The 12313-nt window shown below is 45.2% G+C and overlaps 1 protein-coding gene across 1 annotated transcript; it reads right to left on the bottom strand.

The window, feature by feature from the left end:
* Nucleotides 1–7370: 7370 nt before the first annotated feature.
* On the bottom strand, nucleotides 7371–12238 carry LOC121842262 (deleted in malignant brain tumors 1 protein-like; the record flags this gene model as incomplete). The annotated part of the gene is given in 8 exon segments (XM_042312303.1): nucleotides 7371–7694; nucleotides 8625–8933; nucleotides 9097–9402; nucleotides 10130–10453; nucleotides 11381–11548; nucleotides 11551–11688; nucleotides 11852–12004; nucleotides 12007–12238. Coding segments are annotated over 8 exon segments (1954 nt in total), but the record flags the coding sequence as incomplete, so codon positions are not given.
* Nucleotides 12239–12313: the final 75 nt, after the last annotated feature.

Genomic DNA, 12313 nt, shown 5'->3' on the forward strand with positions numbered 1-12313 from the left:
AATTGGTATGACCCCTCATTTTATTTAATTTTTTATTTAACCTTTCTTGAACCCGGTAAGCTAGTTGAGAACAAGTTCTCAGTTGCAACTGCGACCTGGCCAAGATAAAGCATAGCAGTTCGACACATACAACAACACAGAGTTACACATGGAATGAACAAAACATACAGTCAATAATACAGTAGAAAAAAAGGGGAAAAAAGTCTATATACAGTGAGTGCAAATAAGGTCAAATAAGGGAGTTAAGACAATAAATAGGCCATGGTGGCGAAGTAATTACAATATGGCAATTAAACACTGGAATGGTAGATGTGCAAAAGATGGATGTGCAAGTAGAGATGCTGTGGTGCAAAAGGAGCAAAATAAAGAAATACAATATGGGAATGAGGTAGATAGATGGACTGTATACAGATGGGCTATCAACAAGTGCAGTGATCTGTGAGCTGCTCTGACAGCTTAAAGCTTGTGAGGGAGATGGGAATCTCCAGCTTCAGTGATTTTTGCAGTTCGTTCCAGTCAGTGGCAGCAGAGAACTGGAAGGAAAGGCGACCAAAGGAAGAATTGGCTTTGGGGATGACCAGTGAGATATACCTGCTGGAGTGTGTGTGCTACGAGTGGGTGCTGCTATGGTGACCAGCGAGCTGAGATAGGGTGGGGCTTTACCTAGCAGAGACTTGTAGATAACCTGTAGCCAGTGGGTTTGGCGATGAGTATGAAGCGAGGTCCAGCCAACGAGAGCGTACAGGTCGCAGTGGTGGGTAGAATATAGGGCTTTGGTGACAAAACGGATGGCACTGTGATAGACTACATCCAGTTTGCTGAGTAGAGTGTTGGAGGCTATTTTATAGATGACATCGCCGAAGTCAAGGATCGGTAGGATGGTCAGTTTTACGAGGGTATGTTAGGCAGCATGAGTGAAGGAAGCTTTGTTGCGAAATAGGAAGCCGATTCTAGATTACATTTTTGATTGGAGATGCTTAATGTGAGTCTGGAAGGAGAGTTTACAGTCTAGCCAGACACCTAGGTATTTGTAGTTATCCACATATTCTATGTCAGAGCCGTCCAGAGTAGTGATGCTGGATGGGCGGGCAGGTGCGGGCAATGATCGGTTGAATAGCATGCATTTAATTTGATTTGCGTTTAAGAGCAGTTGGAGGCCATGGAAGGAGTTGTATGGCATTGAAGCTCGTCTGGAGGTTAGTTAACACAGTGTCCAAAGAAGGGCCAGAAGAATACAGAATTGTGTCGTCTGTGTAGAGGTGGATTAGAGAATCACCAGCAGCAAGAGCGACATCATTGATGTATACAGAGAAGAGAGTCGGCCCAAGAATTGAACGCTGTGGCACCCCCATAGAGACTGCCAGAGGTCCGGACAACAGGCCCTCCGATTTGACACACTGAGCTCTATCAGAGAAGTAGTTGGTGAACCAGGCGAGGCAATCATTTGAGAAACCAAGGCTGTTGAGTCTGCCTTGGCCAGGTCGATGAATACAGCTGCACAGTAATGTCTCTTATCGATGGCGGTTATGATATCGTTATGGACCTTGAGCATGGCTGAGGTGCACCCATGACCAGCTCGGAAACCAGATTGCATAGCGGAGAAGGTACAATGTGATTCAAAATGGTCAGTAATCTGTTTGTTAACTTGGCTTTCGAAGACCTTAGAGATGCAGGGTAGGATAGATATAGGTCTGTAGCAGTTTGGGTCTAGAGTGTCTCCCCCTTTGAAGAGGGGAATGACCGTGGCAGCTTTCAATCTTTGGGAATCTCAGACGATACGAAAGGCTAGTAATAGGGGTTGCAACAATTTCGGCAGATAATTTAAGAAAGAGAGGGTCCAGATTGTCTAGCCCGGCTGATTTGTAGGGGTCCAGATTTCGCAGCTCTTTCAGAACATCAGCTATATGGATATAGGTGAAGGAGAAATGGTGGGGGCTTGGGAGGGTTGCTGTGGAGGGGGCCGGGCAGTTGACCGGGTTAGGGGTAGCCAGCTGGAAAGTATGGCCAGCCAGAGAAATGGCTAAAGACCTCTAGGAATGTTGAAGATGACAGAGTTGCTACTTGTGGTTTTGTCCATTCTGAACGAGCCTAAAGTCTTCTGAAATTTGAATGCTCCACCCAAGTGTTGTGGTGTGACGGAGCAGATGATGTCAACTCCGTCACCCCAGGCAACCTCTGTGGCAGATCTCAGATATATTTGGGGCTTTGGGAGGGTCACTTGCTGTTCCCAGTCCAACTGGTCATGCTGCTGCTCCAGTTTCAACTGTTCTGCTGGTGGCTATGGAACCCTGACCTGTTCAGCAGACGTGCTACCTTGTCCCGGACCTGCTGTTTTCGATTCTCTCTCTCTTCCGCACCTGCTGTCTCTAACTCTGAATGATCAGCTATGAAAAGCCAACTGACATTTACTCCTGAGGTGCTGACCTGTTGCACCCTCTACAACCACAGTGATTATTATTATTATTATTTGACCCTACTGGTCAACTATGAACATTGCATATAACTGACTCAAGACATTTAAATTCACTAGCAATGGTATTCAAAATGAATTTTGTTGTGTTTCTACCCCATTGTTCATTTCTTTTTTATATTAATGTTTTTTTCTTTTGCGAGGATCTCAAATTGTTTGTGCATCACTCATGTCACAAGATGCCAGTAGCATGATAAAACCACCTCCTACCTGAGAGGCAGACAACACCAGCATCTTCACCATGATTGCAGTCATGTGTTGTAGTGTGTGAGCACTGTCTGAGTGTGCTTTCACTATCAGAGCATTCAATATTATCCATCCAGATCTGCCCAGTACCCTGACCAAAGTGGACAGACCCTGGGGAACTCATAGCACTCCCACAGCCCAGCTGTTTACAGACAACCTTAGCATCATTCATATCCCAGTTGTCATCACACACTGTTCCCCTCTGCAAACTGGAAACGATTTATCCGGAGGCTGCATTCATTGTAGCTGGGGATTTTAACAAGGCTAATCTGAAAACAAGACTCCCTAAATTTTATCAGCATATCGATTGCGCAACCAGGGGTGGAAAGACCCTGGATCATTGTTACTCTAACTTCCGCGACGCATATAAGGCCCTGCCCCACCCCCCTTTCGGAAAAGCTGACCACGACTCCATTTTGTTGATCCCTGCCTACAGACAGAAACTAAAACAAGAAGCTCCCACGCTGAGGTCTGTCCAACGCTGGTCCGACCAAGCTGACTCCACACTCCAAGACTGCTTCCATCACGTGGACTGGGAGATGTTTCGTATTGCGTCAGACAACAACATTGACGAATACGCTGATTCGGTGTGCGAGTTCATTAGAACGTGCGTTGAAGATGTCGTTCCCATAGCAATGATTAAAACATTCCCTAACCAGAAACCTTGGATTGATGGCAGCATTCGTGTGAAACTGAAGGCACGAACCACTGCTTTTAATCAGGGCAAGGTGTCTGGTAACATGACTGAATACAAACAGTGCAGCTATTCCCTCCGCAAGGCTATCAAACAAGCTAAGCGCCAGTACAGAGACAAAGTAGAATCTCAATTCAACGGCTCAGACACAAGAGGCATGTGGCAGGGTCTACAGTCAATCACGGACTACAGGAAGAAACCCAGCCCAGTCACGGACCAGGATGTCTTGCTCCCAGGCAGACTAAATAACTTTTTTGCCCGCTTTGAGGACAATACAGTGCCACTGACACGGCCTGCAACGAAAACATGCGGTCTCTCCTTCACTGCAGCCGAAGTGAGTAAGACATTTAAACGTGTTAACCCTCGCAAGGCTGCAGGCCCAGACGGCATCCCCAGCCGCGCCCCCTCAGAGCATGCACAGACCAGCTGGCCGGTGTGTTTACGGACATATTCAATCAATCCCTATACCAGTCTGCTGTTCCCACATGCTTCAAGAGGGCCACCATTGTTCCTGTTCCCAAGAAAGCTAAGGTAACTGAGCTAAACGACTACCGCCCCGTAGCACTCACATCCGTCATCATGAAGTGCTTTGAGAGACTAGTCAAGGGCCATATCACCTCCACCCTACCTGACACCCTTGACCCACTCCAATTTGCTTACCGCCCAAATAGGTCCACAGACAATGCAATCTCAACCACACTGCACACTGCCCTAACCCATCTGGACAAGAGGAATACCTATGTGAGAATGCTGTTCATCGACTACAGCTCGGCATTTAACACCATAGTACCCTCCAAGCTCGTCATCAAGCCCTGTGCAACTGGGTAATGGACTTCCTGACGGGCCGCCCCCAGGTGGTGAGGGTAGGCAACAACATCTCCTCCCCGCTGATCCTCAACACTGGGGCCCCACAAGGGTGCGTTCTGAGCCCTCTCCTGTACTCCCTGTTCACCCACGACTGCGTGGCCATGCACGCCTCCAACTCAATCATCAAGTTTGCGGACGACACAACAGTGGTAGGCTTGATTACCAACAACGACGAGACGGCCTACAGGGAGGAGGTGAGGGCCCTCGGAGTGTGGTGTCAGGAAAATAACCTCACACTCAACGTCAACAAAACTAAGGAGATGATTGTGGACTTCAGGAAACAGCAGAGGGAACACCCCCCATCCACATCGATGGAACAGTAGTGGAGAGGGTAGCAAGTTTTAAGTTCCTCGGCATACACATCACAGACAAACTGAATTGGTCCACTCACACAGACAGCATCGTGAGGAAGGCGCAGCAGCGCCTCTTCAACCTCAGGAGGCTGAAGAAATTTGGCTTGTCACCAAAAGCACTCACAAACTTCTACAGATGCACAATCGAGAGCATCCTGGCGGGCTGTATCACCGCCTGGTATGGCAACTGCACCGCCCTCAACCGTAAGGCTCTCCAGAGGGTAGTGAGGTCTGCACAACGCATCACCGGGGGCAAACTACCTGCCCTCCAGGACACCTACACCACCCGATGCTACAGGAAGGCCATAAAGATCATCAAGGACATCAACCACCCGAGCCACTGCCTGTTCACCCCGCTGTCATCCAGAAGGCGAGGTCAGTACAGGTGCATCAAAGCTGGGACCGAGAGACTGAAAAACAGCTTCTATCTCAAGGCCATCAGACTGTTAAACAGCCACCACTAACATTGAGTGGCTACTGCCAACACACTGTCAATGACACTGACTCTACTCCAGCCACTTTAATAATGGGAATTGATGGGAAATGATGTAAATATATCACTAGCCACTTTAAACAATGCTACCTTATATAATGTTACTTACCCTACATTATTCATCTCATATGCATACGTAGATACTGTACTCTATATCATCGACTGCATCCTTATGTAATACATGTATCACTAGCCACTTTAACTATGCCACTTGGTTTACATACTCATCTCATATGTATATACTGTACTCGATATCATCTACTGTATCTTGCCTATGATGCTCTGTACCATCACTCATTCATATATCCTTATGTACATATTCCTTGTCCCCTTACACTGTGTATAAGACAGTAGTTTTTTTTGGAATTGTTAGTTAGATTACTTGTTCGTTATTACTGCATTGTCGGAACTAGAAGCACAAGCATTTCGCTACACTCGCATTAACATCTGCTAACCATGTGTATGTGACAAATAAAATTTGATTTGATTTGATTTGATAGATCTCCACTCTCCCAGAGCAGGGACCATTCCCATTGACCAGCCTGACCTGGGCACCTTGCAGGTTTGGGGGAGGGAGGGGAGGGGAGGGGGGACACAAATGAAGGCCATGGACATTCAAGTCATGGAACTGGACAGTTATGTTTTTATCTCATCACCCATTACATGATATCAACTAAAGCAATGGAAATGTGTCAGGCAGGAGAGAATGGCAGAACAAGGTGAATTCCTTACCTGAACAGACAACATCAGCATGGGTTTACTTAACCATCAGTTGTTGTTTTTTAACCATCATTTGTGTTGACCGAACAGCTAGGTCTTTTAACGTAATCGATAGGTTATTATTTACAGGAGGTGTGAACTATTATGGGCTTGGCTTTCATATAGTTATTTTTGGCTACCCATGAGAGTAAATGTCATTCCTGTTTATCATTTTAAGTTTGTACATCACTAATTTTCTATATTTTTGCACATGACATATTCTAATATAAAATTCACAACATTATAATTTACATATCCCAACATTGAGAAAAAATGTTGGGATGTGTATTATCTTATGTACCAGTGGCGGTTAGTGCTATTTAAGATGAAGGAGGAGGACTTGATTTAATGAGCATGGCCATATTTCTAATACAGCATATTGGATGACTCATTCATAGTCCATTCACCCAATTCAATGTAACAGCGATAGGTTAAGGCTACTACATGATACTCAAATTTTCCCTATACCCATCATGAGGTTGCTACAACCAAGCCTATGAAGGAAAGTTTACAATGTAGCTGCACACAGGTTGAGAGACAAATTTGAGGTGACAGACAGTGAGACATGGACAGACAGGTTTTTAGCCTGGTCACATACAGCTGATGTGTTGTGCATTGAAGTCCACAAGCAAAGGGAAGAGGAGAGATGCGAGAAGGACCCGGTGGCAATAAATTAGTAATACCAAAAGCTTACCTTGACTTGGAAGAATTCCAGTGTTATTTTGGAAAGTCATAGCCAGCTAGCTAACATAGCATCCCTCTGTTTGAGCAGGGTGTTTCAGTAGGCAAAATCTGCTAGCTAAGTAAGTGGTACTGAAATTACGAAATCTCTCTCTCTATTTCTCCTTGATTCAGGACTAAATTAATTTGTTCAAAACTGTTCAACTATTGTCATTTTCTCTGGTTGAGTCAACTACTCACCACATTTTATACACTGCACTGCTAGCCAGCTGTAGTGTACACTTTCAGTACCAGATTAATTATTTGATCCTTTGATTGGGTGGACAACATGTCAGTTCATGCTGCAAAAGCTCTGATAGGCTGCAGGATGTCCTCCAGAATTTGTCATAATTACTGTGTAAGTCTATGGAAGGGGTGAGAACCATGAGCGTCCTAGGTTTTGTATTGAAGCCAATGTGCCCAGAGAAGGACGGAAGCTAGTTGTCCTCAAGCTACACCATTGTGCTACCCTACAGAGTGCTGTTGAGGCTACTGTAGGCCTTTGCAAAATAGTGTGTTTTAAGCAATTATTTGTTTTAAGCAATTATTTGGTGACTATATTTAGTATAGTTGTATCTAAAAAGGATAACTCAATAACCCAGCATAAACAATCCAGCACCCAGTGGGTCAAGGAGGAGGTGTGGCTTGATAATAATTTTTGTCATTCCGGTTAATACGTTCTGTTGTATTGTTATCACATATTAAGGTTGAACATTGATGGCCTTCATGGTAATGCACTTGAAAACATAAATATAAAATGTATTTTACCTCGAATGCCGACTGTCAGCAACTCTGTCTTGGTAGAATGGAATGACAGGGTGGAGACATTAACTTCATAAACACAACTGTAGTTCCCCTGGTCTGTATAGTCTGCAACAGGAAAGTGAAAGGAGGCAGAGTGGTTGACTGCTGGCTCAGTTTCAGTCCTGTTGGACCCAGAGAAGTCCAGATAGAAGAGGCCTCCAGGATACTGTGGCTGAATGGAGCAGGTGATGGAGAAGTTGTGGCCCCTGGTCACCTCTGGCCCCTGAAGTCCCCAGAATATCCCTCCATTTGGAGCATTGAGAGAGATGTTGGGCTGTAACAAGACAACTAGCAAAAGACAAGAGCAGGTTGTTAACCTGTGCACTTAACTGCAGCATAACAGTAATATTTCTCGACAAGAGAACACTATGTTAGAATACATTATGAAGAGATATCCAAACTCTTGCATTAAAGAACGTATAATCTCGGAACCCAGTGTTCACTCATTAATGTTTAGTTGCTCACCTATAACAGAGAATTCAAAAGAGTCACTTTGAGGGGAGCTGAAGTCTCGACTGAATACCCTAGTCTCATACTGACATCGGTATGACCCCTCATGGCTAAAGACCTCTTTAGGAATGTTGAAGATTACAGAGTTGCTACTTGTGGTTTTGTCCATTCTGAACGAGCCTAAAGTCTTCTGAAATTTGAATGCTCCACCCAAGTGTTGTGTTGTGACGGAGCAGATGATGTCAACTCCGTCACCCTAGGCAACCTCTGTGGCAGATCTCAGATTTATTTGGGGATTTTAGATGGTCACTTGCTGTTCCCAGTCCACCTGGTCATGCTGCTGCTCCAGTTTCAACTGTTCTGCTTGTGGCTATGGAACCCTGACCTGTTCAGCAGACGTGCTACCTTGTCCCGGACCTGCTGTTTTCGATTCTCTCTCTCTACCGCACCTGCTGTCTCTAACTCTGAATGATCGGCTATGATAAGCCAACTGACATTTACTCCTGAGGTGCTGACCTGTTGCACCCTCTACAACCACTGTGATTATGATTCATTTTTGACCCTGCTGTTCATCTATGAACATTGCATATAACTGACTCAACACATTTAAATTCACTAGCAATGGTATTCCAAATTAATTTTGTTGTGATTCTACCCCATTGTTCATTTCTTTTTTAATGTTTATGTTTTTCTTTTGCGAGGATCTCAAATTGTTTGTGCATCACTCATGTCACAAGATGTCAATAGCATGATAAAACCACCTCCTACCTGAGAGGCAGACAACACCAGCATCTTCACCATGATTGCAGTTATGTGTTGTAGTGTGTGAGCACTGTCTGAGTGTGCTTTCACTACCAGAGCATTCAATATCATCCATCCAGATCTGCCCAGTGCCCTGACCAAAGTAGGCAGACCCTGGGGAACTCATAGCACTCCCACAGCCCAGCTGTTTACAGACCACCTTAGCATCATTCATATCCCAGTTGTCATCACACACTGTTCCCCACTGGCTGTTGTGATAGATCTCCACTCTCCCAGAGCAGCGACCATTCCCATTGACCAGCCTGACCTGGGCACCTTGCAGGTTTGGGGAGGGGAGGGGGGACAAAAATGAAGGCCATTGTCATTCAAGTCATGGAACTGGACAGTTTTTAATCTCATCACCCATTACATGATATCAACTAAAGCATTGGAAATGTGTCAGGCAGGAGAGAATGGCAGAACAAGGTGAATTCCTTACCTGAACAGACAACTCCAGCATCTTCACCATGATTGCAGTTATGTGTTGTAGTGTGTGAGCACTGTCTGAGTGTGCTTTCACTACCAGAGCATTCAATATCATCCATCCAGATCTGCCCAGTGCCCTGACCAAAGTAGGCAGACCCTGGGGAACTCATAGCACTCCCACAGCCCAGCTGTTTACAGACCACCTTAGCATCATTCATATCCCAGTTGTCATCACACACTGTTCCCCACTGGCTGTTGTGATAGATCTCCACTCTCCCAGAGCAGGACCCATTCCCATTGACCAGCCTGACCTGGGCACCTTGCAGGTTTGGGGGAGGGGGGGGACAAAAATGAAGGCCATTGTCATTCAAGTCATGGAACTGGACAGTTTTTTTTTTTTATCTCACCACCCATTACGTGATATCAACTAAAGCAATGGAAATGTGTCAGGCGGGGGGGGGGTGAGTCAACTACTCACCACATTTTATACACTGCACTGCTAGCCAGCTGTAGTGTACACTTTCAGTACCAGATTAATTATTTGATCCTTTGATTGGGTGGACAACATGTCAGTTCATGCTGCAAAAGCTCTGATAGGCTGCAGGATGTCCTCCAGAATTTGTCATAATTACTGTGTAAGTCTATGGAAGGGGGTGAGAACCATGAGCGTCCTAGGTTTTGTATTGAAGCCAATGTGCCCAGAGAAGGACGGAAGCTAGTTGTCCTCAAGCTACACCATTGTGCTACCCTACAGAGTGCTGTTGAGGCTACTGTAGGCCTTTGCAAAATAGTGTGTTTTAAGCAATTATTTGTTTTAAGCAATTATTTGGTGACTATATTTAGTATAGTTGTATCTAAAAAGGATAACTCAATAACCCAGCATAAACAATCCAGCACCCAGTGGGTCAAGGAGGAGGTGTGGCTTGATAATAATTTTTGTCATTCCGGTTAATACGTTCTGTTGTATTGTTATCACATATTAAGGTTGAACATTGATGGCCTTCATGGTAATGCACTTGAAAACATAAATATAAAATGTATTTTACCTCGAATGCCGACTGTCAGCAACTCTGTCTTGGTAGAATGGAATGACAGGGTGGAGACATTAACTTCATAAACACAACTGTAGTTCCCCTGGTCTGTATAGTCTGCAACAGGAAAGTGAAAGGAGGCAGAGTGGTTGACTGCTGGCTCAGTTTCAGTCCTGTTGGACCCAGAGAAGTCCAGATAGAAGAGGCCTCCAGGATACTGTGGCTGAATGGAGCAGGTGATGGAGAAGCTGTGGCCCCTGGTCACCTCTGGCCCCTGAAGTCCCCAGAATATCCCTCCATTTGGAGCATTGAGAGAGATGTTGGGCTGTAACAAGACAACTAGCAAAAGACAAGAGCAGGTTGTTAACCTGTGCACTTAACTGCAGCATAACAGTAATATTTCTCGACAAGAGAACACTATGTTAGAATACATTATGAAGAGATATCCAAACTCTTGCATTAAAGAACGTATAATCTCGGAACCCAGTGTTCACTCATTAATGTTTAGTTGCTCACCTATAACAGAGAATTCAAAAGAGTCACTTTGAGGGAGCTGAAGTCTCGACTGAATACCCTAGTCTCATACTGACATCGGTATGACCCCTCATGGCTAAAGACCTCTTTAGGAATGTTGAAGATTACAGAGTTGCTACTTGTGGTTTTGTCCATTCTGAACGAGCCTAAAGTCTTCTGAAATTTGAATGCTCCACCCAAGTGTTGTGTTGTGACGGAGCAGATGATGTCAACTCCGTCACCCTAGGCAACCTCTGTGGCAGATCTCAGATATATTTGGGGATTTTAGATGGTCACTTGCTGTTCCCAGTCCAACTGGTCATGCTGCTGCTCCAGTTTCAACTGTTCTGCTTGTGGCTATGGAACCCTGACCTGTTCAGCAGACGTGCTACCTTGTCCCGGACCTGCTGTTTTCGATTCTCTCTCTACCGCACCTGCTGTCTCTAACTCTGAATGATCGGCTATGATAAGCCAACTGACATTTACCCTGAGGTGCTGACCTGTTGCACCCTCTACAACCACTGTGATTATGATTCATTTTTGACCCTGCTGTTCATCTATGAACATTGCATATAACTGACTCAACACATTTAAATTCACTAGCAATGGTATTCCAAATTAATTTTGTTGTGATTCTACACCATTGTTCATTTCTTTTTTTAATGTTTATGTTTTTCTTTTGCGAGGATCTCAAATTGTTTGTGCATCACTCATGTCACAAGATGTCAATAGCATGATAAAACCACCTCCTACCTGAGAGGCAGACAACACCAGCATCTTCACCATGATTGCAGTTATGTGTTGTAGTGTGTGAGCACTGTCTGAGTGTGCTTTCACTACCAGAGCATTCAATATCATCCATCCAGATCTGCCCAGTGCCCTGACCAAAGTAGGCAGACCCTGGGGAACTCATAGCACCCCACAGCCCAGCTGTTTACAGACCACCTTAGCATCATTCATATCCCAGTTGTCATCACACACTGTTCCCCACTGGCTGTTGTGATAGATCTCCACTCTCCCAGAGCAGCGACCATTCCCATTGACCAGCCTGACCTGGGCACCTTGCAGGTTTGGGGAGGGGAGGGGGACAAAAATGAAGGCCATTGTCATTCAAGTCATGGAACTGGACAGTTTTTTAATCTCATCACCCATTACATGATATCAACTAAAGCATTGGAAATGTGTCAGGCAGGAGAGAATGGCAGAACAAGGTGAATTCCTTACCTGAACAGACAACTCCAGCATCTTCACCATGATTGCAGTTATGTGTTGTAGTGTGTGAGCACTGTCTGAGTGTGCTTTCACTACCAGAGCATTCAATATCATCCATCCAGATCTGCCCAGTGCCCTGACCAAAGTAGGCAGACCCTGGGAACTCATAGCACTCCCACAGCCCAGCTGTTTACAGACCACCTTAGCATCATTCATATCCCAGTTGTCATCACACACTGTTCCCCACTGGCTGTTGTGATAGATCTCCACTCTCCCAGAGCAGGACCCATTCCCATTGACCAGCCTGACCTGGGCACCTTGCAGGTTTGGGGGAGGGGGGGGACAAAAATGAAGGCCATTGTCATTCAAGTCATGGAACTGGACAGTTTTTAATCTCATCACCCATTACATGATATCAACTAAAGCATTGGAAATGTGTCAGGCAGGAGAGAATGGCAGAACAAGGTGAATTCC

Source organism: Oncorhynchus tshawytscha, unplaced genomic scaffold (assembly GCF_018296145.1).
Source record: "Oncorhynchus tshawytscha isolate Ot180627B unplaced genomic scaffold, Otsh_v2.0 Un_contig_14228_pilon_pilon, whole genome shotgun sequence".
Classification (NCBI taxonomy): Eukaryota; Metazoa; Chordata; class Actinopteri; order Salmoniformes; family Salmonidae; genus Oncorhynchus; species Oncorhynchus tshawytscha.